Below are 26,429 nucleotides of genomic sequence, written 5' to 3' on the forward strand. Positions count from 1 at the left end.
TACAATCTAGGCAATTAGTATATATACTCCTATAAGAATTCCAAAATCTCACTGTACATGCAATTTTGAACCAGTTTTGCATGTTATCCAGCTGAGGGATATATAAATTGCTCTTAATAATCTATATTGTACCACAGAAGTTTGGTTTGTACCAAAAATGTCCCTTTTCTAATTTGAAGAAAAAAGGGGGGACAATATTCTCAATTATGTCTTAGGTTTGGACTAATATATTTTTATTAAATGAACATCCTCTGACAAAAATATGACTATTGGTAAGCACATTGTTTTCCTAGTTTAAATTAACAAATAGAACCACGATATTGAGAATAAAAAAATCATACTGGCCATTGGTAATATCCCTATATGCAGTTTTTTTTGCATAACACATATGTTACTACCAGTCCAATTTGAGCTTAAAATCAGTAAAATAGTGTTTGGACTAAAGCTTTATAAGTTTTTTATTGCTTAGAATAGATCATAGAATGAAATTAAGAAATGCTGAAGTCAATATAGCAAGTTTGGTTCTGTTATAGGTGTAACACCACTAATTCGGGCCCGGCCGGAAAGCACATACCATTACCAGAAAGTAGTACATATTTAACACAAAATAGTTCCTACGCATGGGTGTAACTTTCAAAATATGTAGAATATTTAGGCAATTTTGATATCAAATGAAAGCTGAATGACTGGTGATCATTGTTGAACACTTTTTGACTTATAATTTTTAATAATAAAAAAAATTGCATGAAATTTAAAAAAGAGGGTACATTTTGCCTGTTTGTCAGATCTGAAGTACCTATTTTGGTACATCCGAAGTTTTGGGAACCAGTTCTTTCTTGTATGCCATTAAAGGTATGCTGATTTTTTCAGTACAAGACACCATGAAGTGTTGCTTTGACATGCAATGATTGTCATTTTATTTGAACTTAAAACAAAAGAGCTGTGCCTGAGTGCTTGAAATTGAGGAATTTAACATAGAAAGCAATGGGGCCATGAATTAGTGGTGTACTTCCATCATGACATCTATAGTTGTGCACCTTGCCATTTTAATTATTTATCTGGTCAAAATTGTGGTCAACATCCTGAGGATTTAATAGCAATGTGGGAAAGTAGTTTTGTCATGGTCTTTACTGTTGTGAATTAAAGTAGTAGAGATAACAAGAAAAATAGTGTTTGAGGAGATAACTCTTACGAAGAAAGGCGTTCAGTTAAACTGGGTCAGTTTCAATAATGTATAATCTGCTTGATATCATATATGAAATAACTTGGAAACATCTTTTGAAACAAGAAAACCTTGCAAGAAATTAAAGAATAAGACGGGGGAAAAAAATTTTAAAAAAATTGTTCAGAGAATAATTGAAGGTCTAATTCCACCAAAATTCACTTAAGATAAAAAAAAAAATTGATAAAGTATGACTGCATGGTACCAGAAGATACCTTATCTCAAATGATTTTAAAAATACAATGTTTAAAGGGTTTTAGCTACAAGAAATATAATAAAGCAAGATATAGTTATTTTTGGCCAAGTTCAATCATAGTCAAACAGTGAAATAATAATACGCTTTTAGTGGCAAGTTTGCTTCAATTTTGACAAAATAAGCTCAGAAACATTGCTGATGAACTATATTCACTTGCAAGTTTAGATACTCTTCATTACAGATTCTTGGGTTGTTTGGAGGAAGGTTCAAACCCATTTTTCTGTGATTCAGTGTTGAACTAGTAAAATGGATACGTCTACAATAAACACAGAATGAAAATTTTTGTCTGTTCCTTGAATAAATGTAGGTGAAAAACTGTTGAAATGGGTGCAATTTGGGTACCCTCACTTTAACCCATTACTTTATTTAAAATAAAGTACTGATAGTTAATTTCAAATAAAATAATACTTATTTCGTTTATCATACTTATATCTTTTTAGCAGTCCGAGTTTGTGATAGTTTGAGTCTGTTATAGACCAAGTTTGTGAAGCCGACTTTGTAATAGGCCGAGTTTGTTTTGGGCCGAGATATCTGGTAGTCCGAGTTGAGAACAATTATCCTCGGCACAACATGGCGTCATCCTCGAAACCTAAACGCAAACGGCACCGCTCAAATTCAGAAGATGATCCACTGTGGACAAATAGAATCAGATGGCGATTATTATTCCGCATCAAGCGATAAACAGAAGAAATTAACTGCACTGAGTAGTTACATTCCGCGTGAAACAAGTGATTGGACGATGAGCGAACTAGAAAATCTTCAGATTAATTGGAACTGGATCGACCCTTCATCCACGAAGAGCATTGATGAATTTTTCGACATGTTTTCAAATATAAATGCAGATTTGCCACCCCTCGATGCAGATTTAATCAAGATGATGGATTATTTGAATGCTAACTTGACATTTCATGATTTGACACAAGTGTCAAAGAACTTGAACAGGAAAATCATGTTAAAGTAAGAGAATATCTTGTTGAAAACTTTCTTCCCAAAGTTGATGCTGATTCAGATGAAGAGTTGATGAAAACTGTGGGTAGTAGTTCCAGGTAAAATTAAAATTAGCATCTTTTCATTCACTACTGCAATCTCAGTCAGGTACTTCTTGTAGCTTTCATGTCAATCGGGCCCTTAGTCGATCCGCCCCAATATAAAAAAATATTTATAGGGAATAAAAATGAAAATACGATGCAGTCTGGTAACTCCGCCCATCTAAGGCTTTGATCGTGTATATTTCTTCTTTATTATATAAAAATTGCATCAAATTTGAATCTATTCACTGAAAACTCAATGTTACGTACATTTTTTATTATCTTATTTCCGCAATCATATATCTGAAAAGATTTGAAAATCAATCAGACAAATGGGTCACCTCTGTTTTCACAGAAGTGCGGTTGTCCGGTAAGTCCATCCATGCGTAGTAAACATGTATGGATGACAGGTTTATCATCATGATCATATATTAACGAACTAGAACTTAACATGCTTAAGGAAATGATGTTTTATCATGTTTATAAATGGACCACTAAGAAAGGAACTTTAGATGAACAAAATAAAAAAATTCAAGCCAATATGATAAAGAAATTGTTGAAATAGAAAAATAAACCAAAAATATAAAAAAACAGAAAATAAAGAAAAGTAAAAAATATGATTATCATGATTATAGATAAAGATAAGAATGTCAATAGCATGGTTAAAAGTATTTTCTTTAAAAAAATGCCCTCATTCAACATGTTCGGTATTCTCAATTGCAGTTACTTAGACACCATCATCCTTGTCAATGGGTTTAAAGTCTGTGCAGTATCATGAGTATATAGTGGTTTTAATATATAACCCAAAATTTTAATTTCAGAGTCAATATATTTTATTTTCAGTCTTTAAAATCGAAAAAAAACCACCAAAAAAACAGAAAGCTTGTGTCAAACTTTTCCATACATCATTGTACATATTTATTAAAGATAATGGATCTTTAAGATTTTTTTTATTATTTTGCCTTATATTAAATGGCATTGTCTCCCTTTTTAGCTCACCGGAGCCCAAAGGGCCCCATGTGAGCTTATGCCATCACTTGGCGTCAGTCGTCGTCTGTTGTCATAAACTATTTCAAAAATCTTCTTCTCTGAAACTCCGAAGTTTTGATCCATCGTCAAACATGGCCACCATGGCTACAAATAGAACATAGGGGTCAAATGCAGTTTTTAGCTTATATCTTAAAAACTAAAGCTTTTAGAGCAAATCAGACATGGGGTTAAATTGTTCAATTGGTCAAGATCTATCGGCCCTGAAATTATCAGACGAATCGAGCAACCCATTGTTGGGTTTCTGTCACCAAATTGGTAGTTTTAACAAAATTTTGCAGTTTTTTGTTATTATCTTGAATATTATTATAGATAGATATAAGAAGAAGTCTTAAAAGCTGTACATGTATTTCATGCTTATCTTCGAAAAGCAGCAGGAAGAGATGATATTCCTGCTGAGGTCCTGACAAACGTTATTAGAACTTCTAATAAAAGATCCAACTATAAAGACCTTGAATCAGGGCCGTAACTACAATGAGGCAGACGAGGCAATTGCTGGCAAAAAAAAATAATAAGGGAAAAAAAGAAAATGGAGAAAGTTAGGCATGCATGCAGAGGGTAGAACACATCCTTGCATTTTAACATCAAGAATTAAGTAATGCATACTTCGAATAGTAATTTATGTTGACGTGCAGCTTCTGTACTTTTATTTCAACGTAAGGTATCAATATCTCTGTATCTGATTACCATCGCCAGTAAACCGGCATTTGGTTCTGTAATTATTTATTTCACGTGAAAATGAATTATTGATAATGGATATTTCCAACGTTATCAGTTCGCAAAGTAAATCAAAATTAAAATAGTTCGAATTCTTCACCTTGCTAGGTTAATATTATTAAAGAAGCATTCACAGATCACACATGAATACCTAAACACCCCACAATTTGTATGTAGTTCTCTTTCAAATTAAAATGAAGATTTGAGGCATTTTCAAATGTTTTGCTACAAACCTGGCTGCTATTCGAAAACAAAACATTTATTTTGGATGGATGGAGGATTTGTTTGGTTTAACGGCAAGTACATGAAGTAGGCTTTCTTTTAGCTATATATAGAGAGCAAGTTATGTGATTATTCCATTCAAATGTTAAACGGACAGGACAAGACCTTGGCAGAATGACAATTTGATTGCTTGATACTTTGAATTTCCATGGAGTATTGTGGGAATACTTTGGGCTTGCGAAATAAAGACGGTCGCACAATTAACCATGGTAAAGGTGACTAGAGAGTATTTAATTTGTATCATTATTGATTCGGGTGTAATAAAATTGAGAATGGAAATGTGGAATGTGTCAAAGAGACAACAACCCGACCGAAGAGCAGAAAACAGCCGAAGGCCACCAATGGGTCTTCAGTACAGCGAGAAAATCCCGAATCCGGAGGCGTGCTTCAGCTGGCCCCTAAACAATAATGTGTACTAGTTCAGTGATAATGGACGTCATACTATAAAACTCTGAAATATATAAATGAACTAAAAATTAAACATGTTTTTTGATATCTCAACCCTCCCCTATACCTGTAGCCAATGTAAGAAAAACAAACACACAGCAATACGCACATGCATTTATCATGTTTATAGAATTAGCAAAAAAAATTAATTATTCAATTCAAAGAAAGTAGTCAGATGATGGGATCATAGTGGCACAAGAAAGGTTAAACTAGCATTCACAGACAGTGACTAGGTTCCACTCTTTGCGCTTTATTAAAGTGTTATTGAAAATGTGTGTTATTTTTAATGAAGCGTTGACCACACACACTTGTCCCGCATTTTCTACTATCAGACACATAACCTACTGTAAATTTTATATAATTGATGGTACAAAATTCGAGGCAAATATCTGTCAACCGGCTCTGATAGACTATTACAGTTCTTAATATGGTAAATATGAAACAAAAACGATAAATATGATACAAACAACGGAGGTAACAAGATATATTTCGAACCATAATGTTACAATTTTCGGCCAGGGGGCCTCAATCGGCGGCTCCCAAACCCCTGCCTCGTCTGTTCCCAAGGCCTAGTTACGGCCCTGTGAATTGTTTATTTAGAGCTAATTTCCTAATGCATGTAGAGCAAGACTTTCAGGTTAGCTTACTTACTTGCTTTGTTTGTATATTGTACAATTTTATTGGGATAACGTCCAATTAAATGTAAATATAATATATACAGGTTTAACTATGCCTATATATATTGTTTGAAGATGTCAAAGCTTGAGTTAAAAGTTTATACAAACAAAGCAAGCAAGCCACCAAAGTTTTACTCTACAAGAATTAGGAAATTAGCTCTTAGTAAATTTTAATAGCTATGATTTTAATTGAATTAAGTGATTACGACCAGCCTTACTTTGGTTCACGATCATCAGACAATTGTTGAATAAACAAACCAATTACAAATGTATAGACTAATGATCATTATGGTAATTACATTATTATGTGTTCCAGTGGATTGTAAATATCTATTTATCTCTTCTATGTGTCGGAATTGAATATAAACTTTTCCCAATTGTATTCTGAGTTATCATGGAAAAAAACTTCATATTCATATACTGATATCGATGCTGCTTAACAAATTGTACAAATCATACTGATTACTCATTTTTGTATCGATTTAAAATAATTCATCTGAATGTTTCTCTAAACATGCTAAAGGTAATATTAGGCATCCTTCACTTACCTGCTGTCATTATTCATCGATACTTTTTACAAATTCCATTTATACTGATTCAGATGTGTCACCAAATCCGCCGAAGTTAATTATTCATTATTATTTTATTATAGGGCCGGATCAACTAGGGGTGGATAATAATAACTTGTACAAGTAGTACCCCTGACTGAATGTGTCAAGTTTGCAGCATTCTAGACACTTCAGCACCGAGACAAATCGTCACCAGCATGGTGACATACATTATGTTCTCAACAACTTTGCTTTATATTTTAAAAATCACATTTTTCTAATACTGGATGTTGACTTGACAATGTTAAACATGGACCAGAGACGGATATGTTAAATCTGTGTACGTTTTCAAAGCACGATTACTTTTAAGAAGTTCTTCACAGTTATTTCTTCAGGAAAATACTCTAAATGAATGTAAGATAAAGGTATCAGTGATATTTTTAGCATTTTCGAAAATTTGTATGCATAATTAAACCTCACAGCTGTAAAACTGTCAGACAACTTCTTATGGGAGTTATTGCCCTTACACATGGAAATGACAAATGTTACCATTTTTTTTCAATTTTTATATGACCGCAAAAAAATTTTTGTGGTCGTATATTGATATGACGTTGGCGTCAACGTCGTTGTCGTCGTCGTCCGAAGACACATTGGTTTTCGCACTCTAACTTTAGTTTAAGTGAATGGATCTCTATGAAATTTTACCATAAGGTTCAATACCACAACAGAAAGGTTGGGATTGATTTTGGGGATAATGGTACCAACAGTTAAGGAATTAGGGGTCAAAAAGGGGCCAAAAGTAAGCATTTTTGTAACTTCCAGACATAACTTGTGTGTTAGTGTATGGATCTCTCTGATATTGTACCACAAGGTTCCATATCACAAAGGGAATGCTGGGATTGATTATGGGGGTAATTGCCTCAAAATTTTAGGAATTAGGGGCCAAAAAATGGGGAAAAAACAAGCATTTTTCTAGTTTCATGACAATAACTTGTGTGTAAGTGTATGGATCTTTCTGAAATTGTACTACAAGGTTCCATATCACAAAAGGAAAGCTGAAAATGAGTTTGGGGGTAATTGCCCACAACGTTTAGGAATAAGGGGCCAAAAATAAGCATTTTTCTAGTTTCCAGACAATAACTTGTGTTCAAGTGTATGGATCTCTCTGAAATTGTACTGCAATGTACCATACCACAAAGGGAAGGCTGGGATTGATTTTGGGGGTAATTGCCTCAAAATTTTAGGAATTAGGGGCCAAAAAGGGGCAAAAAACAAGCATTTTTCTAGTTTTAGGACAATAACTTGTGCGTAAGTGTATGGATCTTTATGAAATTGTACTACAAGGTTCCATACCACAAAGGGAAAGCTTGGTTTGAGTTTGGGGGTAATTGCCCTGAACGTTTAGGAATTTTGGGCCAAAAAGGGGCCTAAAAACAAGCATTTTTCTAGTTTCCAGACAATAACTTGTGTTCAAGTGTATATATGGATCTCTCTGAAATTGTACTGCAATGTACCATACCACAAAGGGAAGGCTGGGATTGAGTTTGGGGGTGATGAATCATAAGGGGGTTCAAAAAATTTGGGGGGAGGGATTTTTTTTTCCTTTTTTTCCATTTTTTTTCTTTAAAATTTTCCATTTTAAATTGGTTATTTCTGATTTATATATAAAAGCAAATAATAATGATATGGTTTGAATAGGTAAATTAAAAATATTTTTAAGTTCTTAGACCACATTCATTCTGTGTCAGAAACCTATGCTGTGTCAAATATTTAATCACAATCCAAATTCAGTGCTGTATCAAGCTTGAATGTTGTGTCCATACTTGCCCCAACTGTTCAGGGTTCGACCTCTGTGGTCGTATCAAGCTGCACCCAGCGGAGCATTTTATTTACATTTATAAGTTTTCATTATTTACCGGCCCTCATTAAAATTCAAATATCTGTAATTGGGAGATATCTGTATTGTATTTTAAGCTTGGCCTTCGTGAAACGTAGATTTGACTGTCACAAATTGAGTTTACCTAGCAACGAAATACAATACAGATATCTCCATTCTAATGCAACATATTAAAATAAATTCCATTTGATAAATATTTTGGCTTACGTCCCAAAGTTGGTTTCCGTTCTCTAACTTTAGTTTGCCTCAACCAAATGTTATAAAACTTCTACAAAAGGCTTATTACCACAAAACACAGATCAAGTTTAAATTTCAGTGGCGTCACTTAAACCGTTCTAGAGTTATGCCCCTTTACAAATGGAAAAATTGCTGAATTTTTCGTTCCCATTCTCTAGTTTAGGAGGGGCCTCAGTGGCCGAGTGGTCTAAGTAGTTACTATTGTAATCACTAGCCAGTCAACACTGAGGTTGTGAGTTCAAACCCCGCTCGTGCGGGTGCACTCGACTCCAATCTAAATTGACTAGGATTGTCAGTTTTCCTATCACAGGTCGGTGGTTTTCTCCTGGCACTTCGGCTCCCTCCACCAATAAAAATTGGCCGCCACGAAATAGCCCAAAAGCGGTGCTTAAAAGTGGCGTTAAAACACCAAAAATCAAATCAAATCTAGTTTAGGTTGCCTCAACCAAATGTTATGAAACTTATTCACAATGCTTATTACCACAAAACACAGATCAAGTTTGAGTTTTGGTAGTGTCACTTTTACTGTTCTAGAGTTATGCCCCTTTACAAATGGAAAAAATACTAGTTTTCATTTCCATTCTCTAACTAAAGTTAGCCTCAACCAAATGTTATGAAACTTATACATAATGCTTAATACCACAAAATACAGATCAAGTTTGAATTTTGGTGGGGTCACTTTTACTGTTCTAGAGTTATGCCCCTTTACAAATGGAATAATTGCTGAATTTTTTGTTTCCGTTCTCTACCTTCAGTTTGCCTCAACGAAATGTTATAAAACTTATACACAATACATATAACCACAAAACTCAGATCAAGTACAAATTTGAGTAGCGTCACTTTTACTGTTCTTCAGTTATGTCCCTTTCAAGGTTACCGCTGGCGTTCACCATTTTCGCATTTTGCAAAAAAATAAAAATTGTGGCGATTAAAATTCATCATTTGCGAAAGAATTTGGCGAAAGAAATATATATAATGATTTGATTTCATCCATCTTATTTATTTTTCGTTTTGGCGACGCACGTGTTTCAAGCATATTTTTACGTCTCAACTTTTTCATTTACGATGGTCCGGAAAAGAAAACTGTCGTTATGAAGAAATATATTCAACAGGTTGGGAACAACCCCTCAAATAAGTAACCCTTCAATGTAATGACTATCCCTTAAATCAGGGATCAATTTCAAGTGATAAAAAAAAAATATTTTTGTTGTAAAAACCACTTCTTAGTACAAAAGGGCACATATTCATATCATTTGAAGAAACTTTTCCCAAAGAACTATACAACTATCTGGTATTATATGGTCAAAACATGTCCAAGAATTTTGTAATATTCCTGGACTTATACATGTATCTTCTTTATTTTTAAAAATAAGTGGACCCCTCTTTAAGAAAAGTTGTTCCAAATATAATGAATTTTTCCCCTTTTAAGTTAAAAAAAAGCTAAATTTTTCTTTTTACCTTTCTACAACAGCAAAATGATCCCTTGTCTGAGGGACAGTCCCTTATTTAAGGGATATCCCACATTTGGAGGGTTGTTCCAAACCTGTTCAAAAGTAAGAAAAGTCTCTGCCTTTAGTCTTTATCCTTCAACTGGAAGGGAAATATATATCCGATAAACTTTTGAAGATGAATCTTGTGTCCCAGAAGTCAAAATTATGATTTCTATATTGCTATTTTTACAGTATCTTTTAAAAAGTAAATGGGGGGGGGGGGGGTTAGAAAGAAGGAAAATTTTAAACGAAAAATATATTTATGTTAGTTGGCGAAAAAAATAATTGACTCGGGGAAACCCTGCCCTTTATAACTTTATATGATATGCTAGCGGGGGCATCATCTGTGTCCCATGGACATATTCCCCATTTATTTGATTTTGCATATATGTACAGGTACGACTCAAATAGACACCAAGTCTGACTTAATAATAGATTATAGAACAAGTTTCCAAATCGACAGCAGATTCTATGCACCTCTAATCAGTGTCCAGTTCTTATATAAATAATTAGGATTTTTTTTTCAGAGTTTTGATATATCATATTGAAGCTGGAAGACATGACTTTCAAAATGACCTAAAAGAAATACTTTATGATTTGTTGTTGACTTCTAGAACAGTGGAAGAAATGAGGTTCACAACAATGCTGGAGAAGTTTTGCAGAATGTGTAACCTAAAGGGAAGGTAAATTCTTTAAAAAATATGGTGAAAATAAATTTTGACCATTACTATCATGACTATTGACAAGACTGTCACTTTAACCACTTTGTGCTTAACCTTAACATACTGCAGAATGAGGACTGACTTTTCAGGGGTTTTTTTCACATTGCTGGACTATTGTGTTACAATACATGTACATACATGTAAAACCAGTAAGATATTGTTTTTTTTAAATTGAGAATAGCAGTAAGATTCCTTACCAACATCTTGCTACAACAAGAAATGAAACAACATGAGCAAGCTTAATAAGTGGAATGAAAATGTTATTTCTTTATAATTTTGAAATTCAGACAGACATGATATATGTAACACTTCCAAAAGTGTCAATCTCCCCAACAATGCCCAAACGTGTCCTCAAAATCCTAAATGATCCAAACGTGTTCAATTATTATTATTTGCAAAGCGTGTCCCCTTTAAAACACCAGAACATCTCAAAACTTTTAGCAATAATATGTCCTCAGTAAAGGCAATAACTTTTATGGCAATTTAATTTTTGAAAACATGATTAAAGACGTCTGGTTTTGGTTGCAGGATTCTAAAACAGATCAAACGACATCTGGAGGAAATAAAGGTATTCTGTTTGGTAAAGACGAATGCCCAAGACATGGAACATTATCCTGTCTATCCACAGTGAAAGATGATATCAATGACTTCTGCTTTCAAATAGACACCAGATAAGAATAAGAATGGCACAATAAAAATGCGTTTTGCTTGCAGTGGTTTTATTGATTCAGCCATGCTGGATTTATGAGATCACTCTGGTGTTGGAGATGGTGCAGAATACTAAGTTGAAGACATATCATGAAACTTATAATGTGTTTTTATGATTTGTAGAATCTTTCTACACCATTTTAATCATCAACTGCCAACTTTTGACATTTTATTTGCCCTTGAATTTAGAAAAGATTGGACGAACAACCCTTTTATTTTAGATATACACTTGCATATAGTTCCTTTGTAAATCAAAATTTATAATGATTTACTATTTATGAATTATTTTGAAAAAGTATTTGTACATCAATTGAATCAGTTGATAAGAATTTTGTTTTATATAAGTATCTTATGCTTGTGTAAGTTGTTATTCAACGAAATTTGGGTCAACATGTGTATTAATAGATCTAAGTTGATTCCCACACTTTTTTTAAATGGTATAACTCCAATTCTTTCCATAGGCAAGTAAGAGTCAGTATGATTATCAAATGTCATGATTTTCAAATAATTACACTCAAAGGTGTAAGTATTAATTGGAAACAACCCCAGTCTTAATTCACCACAGTTAATATCTCATGACCTGTTGTACCACCATTTATTAAAAAAAAATCTGACAGAGTCTAAAATTGAAATATCAATATATAAATATATCAATATTTGCATCAATATTGTGAAATTCCCTACATTTGGACAATAACAGAAATTTTATAGTAAGATTGGAAATGAAAAGAGAAAAAATATTAAAAAAAGTATGGTTAGAAGAATATCAGACTAGCTATGAATATGGCTGGATCACAACATTGACAATGCTTTGATTAGCATAAGTTTGTGCAACGCGGTTTGTTAATTTGCAACGCATAATTTAACTCTTGGTTGCTTAATGTCCAGTGGCAAATATGTCATGCATACTTAGAATGAACATAAAAATTGTAATTGATTAGTTTTGTACAGTTAAATTTATTGTTTATTAATTATAAGTGAACTTTTTTTGCACAAATATACCCCAGTGATGCCAAACGTTAAATATCTTAATAATATAGGAGGGTATCGCATGGCCTGCTTCCTACATAAATGGTATCTGGGCTATTATCATGATTATATAGTTACTGTCCCATTTTAACAACAACAAAACAAAACTACTGTTCCTTTATTAATATTGATTGGATTTGTAAACAACATATATGTGAATACGAATCAATATTTAATAATGCTCGACAGGTTTAAGTGATTTAAAAATATTGACACGATAAGCATTCATAAACAATGGATGTTTTCACTTCATACAGACACATTTTGGTGTGTTTTTTAAGTGGACAAAATTGGGCATTCACAAAAGGGCTCTTTAGTAACAAATTTAAAATCTGTTGCAGTTCAGTGTCCCCATATGGACACATTTGGAATACTCTTAACAAGTTTTTATGCCCTTGCTGTAGCAGAGGGGGCATTAAGTTTTACCCTTGTCCGTCTGTACGTCTGCCAAAGTTGGTTTCCGTTCTCTTACTTTAGTTTGTTTCAACCAAATGTGTTGAAGCTTATACACAATGCTTATTACCACAAAACACAATATCTTGCAGTTCACCATTTTATAGGTCGTACCTAGGTCTTATCAATTGTATGATTGTATTAAGACACTGTCTTTTTAGCTCACCTGGCCCAAAGGGCCAAGTGAGCTTTTCTCATCACTTGGCATCTGTCGTCTGTTAACTTTTACAAAAATCTTCTCCTCTGAAACTACTTGGCCAAGTTTAACCAAACTTGGCCACAATCATCATTGGGGTATCTAGTTTAAAAAATGTGTCCGGTGACCCGGCCAACCAACCAAGATGGCCACCATGGCTAAAAATAGAACATAGGGGTAAAATGTAGATTTTGGCTTATATCTCTGAAACCAAAGCATTTAGAGCAAATCTGACATGGGGTAAAATTGTTTATCAGGTCAAGATCTATCTGCCCTTAAATTTACAGATGAATCTGACAACCCGTTGTTGGGTTGCTGCCCCTGAATTGGTAATTTTAAGGAAATTTTGCTGTTTTTGGTTATTATCTTGAATATTATTATAGATAGAGATAAACTGTAAACAGCAATAATGTTCAGCAAAGACAGATCTACAAATAAGTCAACTTGACCAAAATGGTCAGATGACCCCTTAAGGAATTATTGCCCTTTATAGTCAATTTTTAACCATTTTTCGTAAATTTTTGTAATCTTTTACAAAAATCTTCTCCTCTGAAACTACTAAGACAAATTTAACCAAACTTGTCCACAATCATCATAAGGGTATCTCGTTTCAAAAATGTGTTTGATGACCCCGGCCGCGAACCAAGATGGCTGACATGGCTAAAAAATAGTACATAGGGTAAAATGCAGTTTTTGGCTCATATCTCTGAAACCAAAGCATTTAGAGCAAATCTTACAGGATTAAATTGTTCATTAGGTCAAGATCTATCTGCCCTGAAATTTTCAGACCAATCAGGCAACACGTTGTTGGGTTGCTGCCCCTGAATTGGTAATTTTAAGAAAATTTTGCAGCTTTTGGTTATTATCGTGAATATTATTATAGATAGAGATAAACTGTAAACAGCAATAATGTACTGCAAAGTAAGATCTACAAATAAGTCAACATGACCAAAATTGTCAATTGACCCCTAAAGGAGTTATTGCCCTTTATAGTCAATTTTTTACAATTTTCATAAATTTTGTAAATTTTTGTAAATTTTTACAAAATATTTTCCACTGTAACTACTGGGCCAAGTTCATTATAGATAGAGATAATTGTAAGCAGCAAGAATGTTCAGTAAAGTAAGATCTACAAACACATCACCATCACCAAAACACAATTTTGTCATGAATCCATCTGTGTCCTTTGTTTAATATGCACATAGACCATGGTGAGCGACACAGGCTCTTTAGAGCCTCTATTTATGGTTGTGTAACCAATGAAAGGCAAATATTTCATACAAGAATAGAAGCCAAATATTTCATTGGATTACAGTTTATGTTAAGGAAAATTTTACCCCAAATTGTACCTTGTCCTATAAACATTAAGGAAGATCAAAATCAGTGACAAGAAAAGCATGAACAAAAAACCTCACAAAAATATTTAGCCCTTGACATATTTAAAATCCATGAAATATTGTAACCACCTTAAATAACTGATTAAAACAAGATCGCAATCGATTGACTCGACTTAAATTATCAAATCCTGGTACCCTGTATATGAAAATGATGAAAGGTTAATTTTGAAAATGGTTCTTTTTGTAGTATAGGATTGGTCGAGGAAACCATGATCAAGGATGTACGTGTTGTGGCAGTTCCAGACTTAACTTTCAGAATTTCATCAAATGAAATGCCTGATGTAATACAGATAATGACAGTTGCAGAGGTACTTCTTCATATATAAATAAAGTAAAAAAATTTCAGGCTTGTGTGTCAACAATTAATTTTCATTTCCAATTGTAAAACATATAACTCAAAAACTGTGAAAGTACTTATATTTTCATGGTACATGTGGTATGAGCAAAAGCTACAATACATGTTCATGGATTTTAGTTTTTTGAAAAAAATCAGTGGAGAAATTTTAAGCCATCTGATATAAACCTTCGATATAAATTCTTTAAATATTTGGCAAGAATAGTACACAGGAGAGCACTTACAAGACTAGACTTAAGAAATCTGCATACAGAACTATGTATCAGATATCAGAATGCAATTTTTAGCTCAACTGGCCCAAAGGGCCAAGTGAGCTTTTCTCATCACTTGGCGTCCGTCGTCGTCGTCGTCCCTTAACTTTTACAAAAATCTTCTCCTCTGAAACTACTGGTCCAAATTAAAGCAAACTTTGCCTAAATCATCCTTAGGGTATCTAGTTATAAAAAAAACTATCCGATGACCCCGCCCATCAACCAAGATGGCCACCATGGCTAAAAATAGAACATGGGTGTAAAATGCAGTTTTTATACGACCGCAAAAAAATTTTTGTGGTCGTATATTGGTATGACGTTGGCGTCGTCGTCCGGCATCGTCCGAAGACACATTGGTTTTCGCACTCTAACTTTAGTTTAAGTGAATGGATCTCTATGAAATTTTACCATAAGGTTCAATACCACAAAAGGAAGGTTGGGATTGATTTTGGGGGTTATGGTACCAACAGTAAAGGAATTAGGGGCCAAAAGGGGCCAAAAATAAGCATTTTTGTAACTTCCAGACATAACTTGTGTGTTAGTGTATGGATCTCTCTGACATTGTACCACAAGGTTCCATATCAAAAAAGGAATGCTGGGATTGATTTTGGGGGTAATTGCCTCAAAATTTTAGGAATTAGGGGCCAAAAAAGGGGCAAAAAACCAGCATTTTTCTAGTTTCATGATAATAACTTGTGTGTAAGTGTATGGATCTTTCTGAAATTGTACTACAAGGTTCCATATCACAAAGGGAAAGCTGGAATTGAGTATGGGGGTAATTGCCCAAAACGTTTAGGAATAAGGGGCCAAAAAGGGGCCAAAAATAAGCATTTTTCTAGTTTCCAGACAATAACTTGTGTTAAAGTGTATGGATCTCTCTGAAATTGTACCACAAGGTTCCATATCACACAGGGAATGCTGGGATTGATTTTGGGGGTAATTGCCTCAAAATATTAGGAATTAGGGGCCAAAAAAGGGGCAAAAAACAAGCATTTTTCTAGTTTCATGATAATAACTTGTGTGTAAGTGTATGGATCTTTCTGAAATTGTACTACAAGGTTCCATATCACAAAGGGAAAGCTGGAATTGAGTTTTGGGGTAATTGCATTAAACGTTTAGGAATTTGGGGCCAAAAAGGGGCCAAAAAACACATTTTTTTTAGTTTCCAGACAATAACTTGTGTTCAAGTGTATGGATCTCTATGAAATTGTACTGCAAGGTACCGTACCACAAAGGGAAGGCTGGGATTGAGTTTGGGGTGATGAATCATAAGGGGGTTCAAAAAATTTGGGGGGGGATTTCTTTTTTTTCTTTTTTTCCTTTTTTTTTTCTTTTAAAATTTTCCATTTTAAGTTGGTTATTTCTGATTTATATTTAAAAGCAAATAATAATGATATGGTAGGAGATACACACCAAACAGGATGTGTAAATTTTTATATAAAAAGTATTGTGCAATAGCAAGAAATTTTCAATTGCTCAGTATTGCACAATAGCAAGAAATCTTCAATTGCACAGTATTGCGCAATAGCAAGAAATCTTCAATTGCACAGTATTGCGCAATAGCAAGAAATATCCAATAGCACAATATTGCGCAGTAGCAAGAAATTGTCAATTGTACAGTATTGCGCAATAGCAGGAAATATTCAATTGCACAGTATTGTGCAAAAAAGATACTTCGTATAAATTGCTTATTTCTTGACCAATTTCAATGGGGTTTTATTCTTGAATTCTTGGGGTTCTTTAATATGCTGAATCTAACCGTGTATTAAGTTTTTGGATTTTGGGCGCCGTTTTTAAATTGGTCCACATTGAGGTCCAAAGGGTCCAAAATTAAACTTTGTTTGATTTCATCAAAAATTAAATTATTGGGGTTCTTTGATATGCCGAATCTAACCGTGTATTTAGATTCTTAATTTTTGGTTCCGTTTTCAAATTGGTCTACATTAAGGTCCAAAGGGTCCAAAATTAAACTTAGTTTGATTTTAACAAAAATTGAATTCTTGGGGTTCTTTGATATGCTGAATCTAAACATGTATTTAGATTTTTGATTATGGGCCCAGTTTTCAAGTTGGTCCAAATCGGGGTCCAGTATTTAAACTTTGTTTGATTTCAACAAAAATTGAATATATGGGGTTCTTTGATATGCTGAATCTAACCATGTATTTAGATTTTTGATTTTTGGGCCCCATTATCAACTTTGTCCACATTGAGGTCAAAAGGGTCCAATATTAAACTTTGTTTGATTTCATCAAAAATTGAATTCTTGGGGTTATTTGATATGCTGAATCTAACCATGTATTTAGATTTTGGATATTGGACCATAATAGGTGAATGTCCAATTTAAAATTTTTAAGTTCTTAGACCACATTCATTCTGTGTCAGAAACCTATGCTGTGTCAAATATTTAATCACAATCCAAATGCAAAGCTGTATAAAGCTTGAATGTTGTGTCCATACTTGCCCCAACTGTTCAGGGTTCGACCTCTGCGGTCGTATCAAGCTGCGCCCTGCGGAGCATTTTATTGGCTTATATCTCTGAAACTAAAGCATTTAGAGCAAATCTGACATGGGGTGAATATGTTCATCAGGCCAAGATCTATCTGCCCTGAAATTTTCAGATGCATCAGACAATCCGTTGTTGGGTTGCTGCCTCTGAATTTGTAATTTTAAGGAAATTTTGCAGTTTTTGGTTATTATCTTGAATATTATAATAGATAGAGATAAACTGTAAACAGCAAAATTGTTCAGCAAAGTAAGCTCTACAAATAAGTCAAACATGACAAAAATTGTCAATTCACCCCAAAAAGAGTTATTGCCCTTTAAAGTCATTTTTTCACAATTTTTCGTAAATTTTATACGACCACAAAAATAATTTGTGGTCGTATATATATATATATATTGGTATGACGTCGTCGTCGTCCGAAGACCCATTGGTTTTCGCACTCTAACTTTAGTTTAAGTGAATGGATCTCTATGAAATTTTACCATAAGGTTCGATACCACAAAAGGAAGGTTGGGATTGATTTTGGGGATTATGGTACCAACAGTTAAGGAATTAGGGGCCAAAAATAAGCATTTTTGTAACTTCCTGACATAACTTGTGTGTTAGTGTATGGATCTCTCTTGACATTGTACCACAAAGTTCCATATCACAAAGGGAATGTTTGGATTGATTTTGGGGGTAATTGCCTTAAAATTTTAGGAATTAGGGTCTAAAAAAGGGGCAAAAAACAAGCATTTTTCTAGTTTCATGACAATAACTTGTGTGTAAGTGTATGGATCTTTCTGAAATTGTACTACAAGGTTCCATATTATAAAGGGAAAGCTGGAATTGAGTTTGGGGGTAATTGCCCAAAACGTTTAGGAATAAGGGGCCAAAAATAAGCATTTTTCTAGTTTCCAGACAATAACTTGTGCAAGTGTATGTATCTCTCTGAAATTGTACTGCAAGGTTCCATATCACAAAGGGAATGTTTGGATTGATTTTGGGGGTAATTGCCTCAAAATTTTAGGAATTAGGGGCCAAAAAAGGGGCAAAAAACAAGCATTTTTCTAGTTTCATGACAATAACTTGTGTGTAAGTCTATGGATCTTTCTGAAATTGTACTACAAGGTTCTATATCACAAAGGGAAAGCTGGAATTGAGTTTGGGGGTAATTGCCCAAATGTTTAAGAATAAGGGGCGAAAAGGGGGCCAAAAATAAGCATTTTCCTAGTTTCCAGACAATAACTTGTGTTCAAGTGTATGGATCTCTCTGAAATAATACTGCAAGGTACCATACCACAAAGGGAAGGCTGGGATTGATTTTGGGGGTAATTGCTTCAAAATTTTAGAAATTAGGGGCCAAAAAGGGTAAAAAAACAAGCATTTTTCTAGAGTCAGGACAATAACTTGTGTGTAAGTGTATGGATCTTTATGAAATTGTACTACAAGGTTCCATATCACAAAGGGAAAGCTGGGTTTGAGTTTGGGGGTAATTGCTTTAAATGTTTAGGAATATGGGGCCAAAAAGGGGCCAAAAAACAAGCATTTTTCTAGTTTCCAGACAATAACTTGTGTTCAGGTGTATGGATCTCTATGAAATTGTACTGCAAGGTACCATACCACAAAGGGAAGGCTGGGATTGAGTTTGGGGGTGATGAATCATAAGGGGGTTCAAAAAATTAGGGGGGAGGATTTTTTTTTCCTTTTTTTTTCTTTAAAATTTTCCATTTTAAATTGGTTATTTCTGATTTATATATAAAAGCAAATAATAATGATATGGTTTGAATAGGTAAATTTAAAAATTTCAAGTGCTTAGAGCACATTCATTCTGTGTCAGAAACCTATGCTATGTCAAATATTTAATCACAATCCAAATTCAGTGCTGTATCAAGCTTGAATGTTGTGTCCATACTTGCCCCAACTGTTCAGGGTTCGAGCATTTTATTGTAGTCTTTTACATAAATCTTCTCCTCTGAAACTACTGTGCCAAATTAAACCAAACTTGGCCTAAATTATGCTTAGGGTATCTTCTTTAAAAAATGTATCCGATGACCACGCCCATTGACCAAGATGGCTGCCATGGCTAAAAATAGAACCTGGTGGTAAAATGCAGTTTTTGGCTTATATATCTGAAACTAAAGCATTTAGAGCAAATCTGAGAAGGAGTAAAATTGTTCATCAGGTAAAAATCTTTCTGCCCTGAAATTTTCAAATGCATCAGACAACCTGTTGTTGGGTTGCTGCCCTGAATTGTTAATTTTAAGGAAATTTTGCAGTTTTTATATGCCCGTTTACGGGTCGTATTATGGTATACCGTTGACCGTCTGTCCGTCCGTCCTTCGTCAACATGTCGGACATTAACTCAAAAAAGCTTTAACCAATATGCATGAAACTTTGGTGAATTGTTTATATCTATTGACGTGAGCTCCCTTTCATTTTTTATAAATTTCAGAATTACCGTTTCCGAGTTTTGGGGTTTTATTCATATAACCAATTCCAAGTTCTTTGGCTACATTTATTCAGAAACCTATAATATGTCAAATATTTAATTACAATCCAAATTCAGACCTGTATCAAGCTTGAATATTGTGTCCATTTTTGCCCCAACTGTTCAGGGTTGGACCTCTGGGGGCGTATCCAGCTGCGCTCAGCGAAGCAGTTTATTGGTTATAACCTTGAATATTATAATAGAAAGAGATAAACTGTAAACAGCATAGTAAGCTCTACAAATAAGTCACCATGATCAAAATTGTCAATTGACCACTTCAGGAGTTAATCTTCTACAAAAATTTTCTGCTCTGAAACTACTGGGCCAAGCTCATTATAGATAGAGATAACTGTAAGCAAAAATGTTTAGTAAAGTAAGTTCTACAAACAAGTCACTGACACAAAAACAGAGAGTTTTGTCATGAATTCTATTCTTGTCTTAAATAATGTAGAGTGTCCTTTGTTTAATATGCACTGCAACACATAGCTATAGACCAAGGTGAGCAACACCGGCTCTTAAGAGCCTCTAGTTATTATTGCGATATTAAACCAGTCAAATTATTTGTATAAAGAAACCTTGCAATAATTTCTGAATGTACAGTAGTTATTAATTATGAATTAGTGGGTCCTATATGGTTTTCCTTGTTCTTAGGTTAAAGTTTCAACCAATGATTCATTAGTTGATCAAAAGATTCATGTTACTAGACAAAAACCAGAGGCTATTGATAAGGAGACACTTCAAACTATGGATCCATCAAAGATAAGAGGATTTAGCCAACATGTTGGACAGCTGATCATTGGACTAGGCAATTCTTGCTTCAAAAAAGAATGTCTTGGCCTTTTGCTCCATGAGACAAAGGTAATGTTAATATATAGCTAATTGATTAAAATGTTTCGATCAACTCTTAAATGATCAACACTTTCAGTCCAGTAAAATTAATGATCCCTTTTGATAGATAAATGATATTTTCTATAAAATTGCATTACTATCAGTACAAATCAGTTTTATTATTTGGATGCCCTGCCATGGTCTAGCGACTTTGTATTAATTGTCAATGCTGCTGTCCCTCAAATTGTCTTTTTCAGAATTTTCTGCTGACAGCAAGACATTTCTCTGTGTCAGCAGTTTATTATACCCCACACAACAAATAAGGACATACTATGTAGATGTGCATATCGACAGGAAATTACGATTATTTTTTTTTGTAGGAGTTATGCCCCTTTAACTTAGAATTTTGGCCAAAATATACTACTGCAACAGTTTGTCATCCCAACTTCTCTGAAACCACACAACAGAATTTCATGAAACTTTGTAGATAATAAGGACATACTATGTAGATGTGCATATCGGCAGGAAATTACGATTCAATTTTTATTGTAGGAGTTATGCCCCTTTAACTTAGAATTTTGGCCAAAATATACTACTGCAACAGTTTGTCATCGCAACTCCTCTGAAACCACACAACAGAATTTCATGAAACTTTGTAGATAATAAGGACATACTATGTAGATGTGCATATCGACAAGAAATTACGATTCAATTTTTTTCTAGGAGTTATGCCCCTTTTACCTAGAATTTTGGCCAAAATATACTACTGCAACAGTTTGTCATCGCAACTTCTCTGAAACCACACAACAAAATTTCATGACACTTTGTAGATAATAAGGACATACTATGTAGATGTGCTTATCGACAGGAAATTACGATTCAATTTTTTTTCTAGGAGTTATGCCCCTTAGAACTTAGAATTTTGGCCTAATTATACTACTGCAACAGTTGAAACTTTGTAGTTTATGAGGACATAATATGTTAATTGTGCATATCCACAAGAAAATTTTTATCAGTTGACTTTTGTAGAGTTATGAGTCTTTGAACTTAGGAATCTGGTGAGATTTTGTTTGTCAAGTGACAATGTGGGGGTGTGGGGTATGTGAGGTTCTTTAATTTTTTTATTAAAATTATTTTTAGGGTTTCCCCTTAGCAAATCATGGACTTTGCAAGGGGAAGGGGTATCATTTTGTGGAGCAAGATCACTGGGTACTTCTACTTTTTTTCCAGTGTGCTATATTCACAAATATCAGTTTAAAGTGTCTTTTATACCATCTCTTGGGCAGGTAACAAGTAACTTTCTAGTGGTATACTAATTAAGTATAACTGATTTTTCTTTTCAGATACTGATAACATGCCTGTCTACATCACCCAGGTATTGTACTCATATCAAAGATAAATTAGGTCCAGAAGACAAAGCTACTCTGCATTTCATTGGACCTTATGATATATTAAAGGCAAGGGAGAGGAGCCAGCTGATAAAAGCTTTTCTACGTTTAGGAAACCGACAAAGATTAGGAATACCAAAAGTATAATCTGCCCATTGTGTTACTAGAATCTGCTCACCCTATCAAAGCTAAAGTGAATACCAAAGTTGATTCATAGTAATGAATATAGAGGTGGAATCTCTTAAAATACATTTATTTTTTAGTACAAAATCTTAGTGAAATTGTTGCCACAACATTTTGTAATTCAAGAACAAAGTAACAAAAAGTTTATTTATACAGCATCAGAGTTATTTTCAGAGCTAGATATATAGATATGTATATATATTAACATTATTGTGACATAGGAAATGTACTAGAAAATGCAAGAATGGTGAAATTCATCTATTATCCATTACTTATCATCCCCTGTTTGGCACATTGCAAGGGACATAGAAATACCCTGCATCCATCCAGTCTTGTAAGTGCTCTCCTGTGTACTATTCTTGCAAGATATTTATAGAATTTATATCGAAGGTCAGCAATGTCTAGAACAAGTTTGAAAAATCAGTGCAGATCAATTTTTATGCCCCCGCCGTAGCGGAGGGGGTATTGCGATTTACCCTTGTCCGTCTGTACGTCCGTCCCAAAATTGGTTTCCCTTCTCTAACTTTAGTTTGCCTCAACCAAATGTTATGAAATTTATACACAATGCTTATTACCACAAAACACAGATCAAGTTTGAATTTTGGTGGCGTCACTTTTACTGTTCTAAAGTTATGCCCTTCTACAAATGGAAAAATTGTTGACTTTTTGGTATCCCTTCTCTTACTTTAGTTTGCCTCAACCAAATGTTATGAATCTTATGTTGTGTTTTGTGTACTATTGTTTGTCTGTTTGTCTTTCTCTTTTGTAGCCATGGCGTTGTCAGTTTATTTTTGATCTAGGAGTTTGAATGTCCCTCTGGTATCTTTCGCCCCTCTTATATGCACAATGCCAATTACCACAAAACACAGATCATGTTTCAATTTTTGTGGCGTCACTTTTACCGTTCTTGTATAAAAATTACCATCATGTAACATCTATCAGCCCAGCCCTGACATATAAAAGTATATTTACAGTAAACATCTTATTTATTTGTAAACCTGTTTTCTCTTAACCATACATACAGATTTTATTACTAATTGCCTTTTTAGTTCACCTGGCACGAGGTCCATTGTGAGCTTTTGACATCACTTATTGTCAACTGTCGTCTTCTGTTAAATTATACATAGATCATCTCCTCTGCAACTACTGAACCAAATTTAACCAAACATGGCAAAAATTATCAACGGGATATCTATTTTAAAAAGTGTGTCATCTCAACCTGCCTGCCGACAAACATGGTTCACATGGCTAAAAATATAATATAGGAGTAAAGAGCAATTTTTGTCTATTAACTTGAAAGCACTATAGATAAAGAAAATTGGGCAGGAACAAATATTTCAGAATGATGAGATCTACATAATATCATTTGACATCAAAACTGTCAGATCACTTCTTATACGAGTTATTGCCCTTAATTGAGTTTAGTAAAAAGTTATGTTTGCCTATTATTTCGAATTACGATAGATAGACAGAAACTTTAATAGCAAAAATGATCAACAAGACAAGAAAATTAATAAATAAGTCAACATTATTGAAATCGCCAGTCAACCCCTTATTGAAGTTGTTGCCCTTTAATGACGATGTTTCCCTATTTTTTCCAGGTTTGCCAATTTCTTGAAAACTATGATAGATAAATAAAACTTTAAAATGCAAAAATTATTGGCAAGACAAGATCAACAAATAAGTCAATATGACAGAAATTGTTAATCGACTTCTTATGAAGTTATTGCCCTTTCATAACAATTTTCCCAAATTTTGCAGTTTTGTCTATTTCCTTGAAAACTATAATAGATAGATAAAAATTTGTAATAGAAAAATGATCACTAAGACAACATCTACAGATAAGCCATAATGGCTGAAATCTTTAGTTGATTTGTTTAAATTTTTTGAGTTATTTACCATTTAATGATAATTATTACTATTTTTTTTCTTTTTTGCCTTTTATCTTGAAAACTATAATAGATATATAGAAACTTTAAAAACAAAAAAATATTCAGCTGAATAGAATCTACAAATGCGTTAACATGACTTAAATTGCAAGTTAACTAATAAAGTTATTCTCCTTTTATGATGATTTTTACTTAAAAGTGGCCATTCTGAAAGATGCAGGTGAGCAACACAGGCTCTTTAAGAGTTTTGTTTATTGACAAAAGCATTAAAAGACAGGTGTTAAATTTTAACTGAATGTATTCGACTTTGTTCTTATATCTATATTGTTATTCTTATTTGTGCATATGCAAAAATGATGGCAGTTATTTATACACATTAATAGATAACTTGTAAAAGAAATATGTGATATTTAAAAAAAAAATAATCTACTTGATTGTGTTTTACTTTGAATATAAGTTTGCTTACTATTATTATGGACAATAAAATCAATTCTTACTTTGTTTCTGTTTAAGATGATGAATTGTGCAGGAACATATATAAATAGTAACAATATAATGCATTGAACTTTCTTGACCAGATTTTATTTTTACCTGAGCCACAACAAAACTTCAGACTCGCCTATAAAATGCTATATTTATGAGTAACTACACATTCAAATAATTTATTTAATAAATAGTGTTTTTTTATTTTAATCAGTATATTACGGGTGAAATATTCTATATATTTACTAAATTTTTAAAGAGAGTTTTCAATTGCAAAAATTGTACTTGCTAAACATGTAATCAATTTGAATGATTAGTTGAAATCAAGTACAAATACTTTATTTATATATAACTTATCTGAATTTGTAAATAGGTGTGAAATTTTAAAGTTATTACTCTTTACTTTGAATCATTTACATTTATAAATATATATATGTATATACACTTATAACATTCATAACATTATTGTAAAATTAATTTTAATCAATATAAAAATTTCATTTCATTTTTGTATACATTATTTAACGATCATAATTATGTGAACTATCTGATGTTGCTACATTTTTTGCATTTATTCATCTACATATATGTATGTCTCACCTTGCAACATCACTATCATATTTGAATCATTTATTGTTAAATGTTCATTCACTATTTGTATATATTAAATGAATATATGTGTATAATTTGTAGTTAATCATTATCTTAAAATAAATTTGTAAGTGGTGGTTATATGAGAAAATAAATTTGTAAGTAGTGGTTATATGAGGAGTGTTTTTGATTTACTACAAAATGTACTCGTTTTGATGTTGAAATCTAGATTCAGGTACACCAGTCTTCCTTTTAGTTCTTTAAATTTTGGACTCAAAAAGAGATGTGACAAAGCACAATGAAAATTAGTTTTTTCTTCTACTTTGCAAATTAAGTTAAATGTTGAAGGTTTTTGGCTAAAGATCTATGGGTTTTATTTCAATTCCTGAATACTTACATAATTATGTTACTTCGTGTGGAATTTTGTTTTACCACTGTCTAACATATCCCACTGTCCACATAGGGTAGTTGGTTTGTCTAGCTAACGCCTACAGTGTTCTAGCTAGAACATTTATATTATGTAGGGTGTTAGTACATATTCTAAAGGTGTGCACATTATCAGGATTTGCATGTTCCTTATATTTTCCACAAACGAAAGGATGTTGAACTTTCTCATTTTTAACTCACTTGGGGTGCACAGAAATGCTATGTTGAGGTATATGTACATTTAGTGTTTGTACCAAAAATATCAGATGACTTATTAAAGCGTAACCCCATTAAAATGAAGATTGTTTGCTAGTTTCCATGTTTTTACCTGTATACTTAAAACTTATATTATATCGTAAGAAACTGCCATAGGAATTAATAATCAGCAAAACAAGATCTGTAGAACATTGTAGAAAATAAGGTCATAGTGATTGACCTTATATAACACAGGTCCCTGGTGTACATAACATAGGAGGCTGTAGTGCACCTTATATAACACAGGTCCCTGTTGAATGTAACAGGAGGGTGTAGTGCACCTTGTATAACACAGGTCCCAGGTAAATGTAACATAGGAGGATGTAGTACACCTTATATAACACAGGTCTCTGGTGAATGTAACATAGGAGGGTGTAGTACACCATATAAAGCACAGGTCCCTGTCGGTTGTAACAGGGGGGTGAAATACACCATATATAACACTGGTCCCTGG

The 26,429-nt window shown here is 33.4% G+C and overlaps 2 protein-coding genes across 4 annotated transcripts in view; both read left to right on the top strand.

The window, feature by feature from the left end:
- Positions 1-26,429, top strand: part of LOC127717947 (uncharacterized) — a 373,820-nt gene that overhangs the window by 181,688 nt on the left and 165,703 nt on the right. The gene's annotated exons all lie outside the window — the stretch shown is intronic.
- Positions 1,924-25,471, top strand: LOC127717948 (uncharacterized). The gene is made up of 5 exons (XM_052223830.1): positions 1,924-2,524; positions 10,376-10,531; positions 14,541-14,661; positions 20,584-20,790; positions 22,104-25,471. The coding sequence occupies exons 1-5, from the start codon at positions 2,499-2,501 to the stop codon at positions 22,293-22,295; spliced, it is 702 nt and encodes a 233-aa protein (XP_052079790.1). The 5' UTR covers positions 1,924-2,498; the 3' UTR covers positions 22,296-25,471.

This window comes from Mytilus californianus, unplaced genomic scaffold, assembly GCF_021869535.1.
Source record: "Mytilus californianus isolate M0D057914Y unplaced genomic scaffold, xbMytCali1.0.p SCAF_10, whole genome shotgun sequence".
NCBI lineage: Eukaryota > Metazoa > Mollusca > Bivalvia > Mytilida > Mytilidae > Mytilus > Mytilus californianus.

Bases quoted from the DNA above. Each gene is read 5' to 3' on its own strand.
- LOC127717948 (XM_052223830.1), top strand. From the start codon at position 2,499: ATGAAAACTGTGGGTAGTAGTTCCAG. The intron at 14,662-20,583 runs GTACTTCTTCAT...CCTTGTTCTTAG, and splicing joins AGATAATGACAGTTGCAGAG to GTTAAAGTTTCAACCAATGA. The intron at 20,791-22,103 runs GTAATGTTAATA...TTTTCTTTTCAG, and splicing joins TTTTGCTCCATGAGACAAAG to ATACTGATAACATGCCTGTC.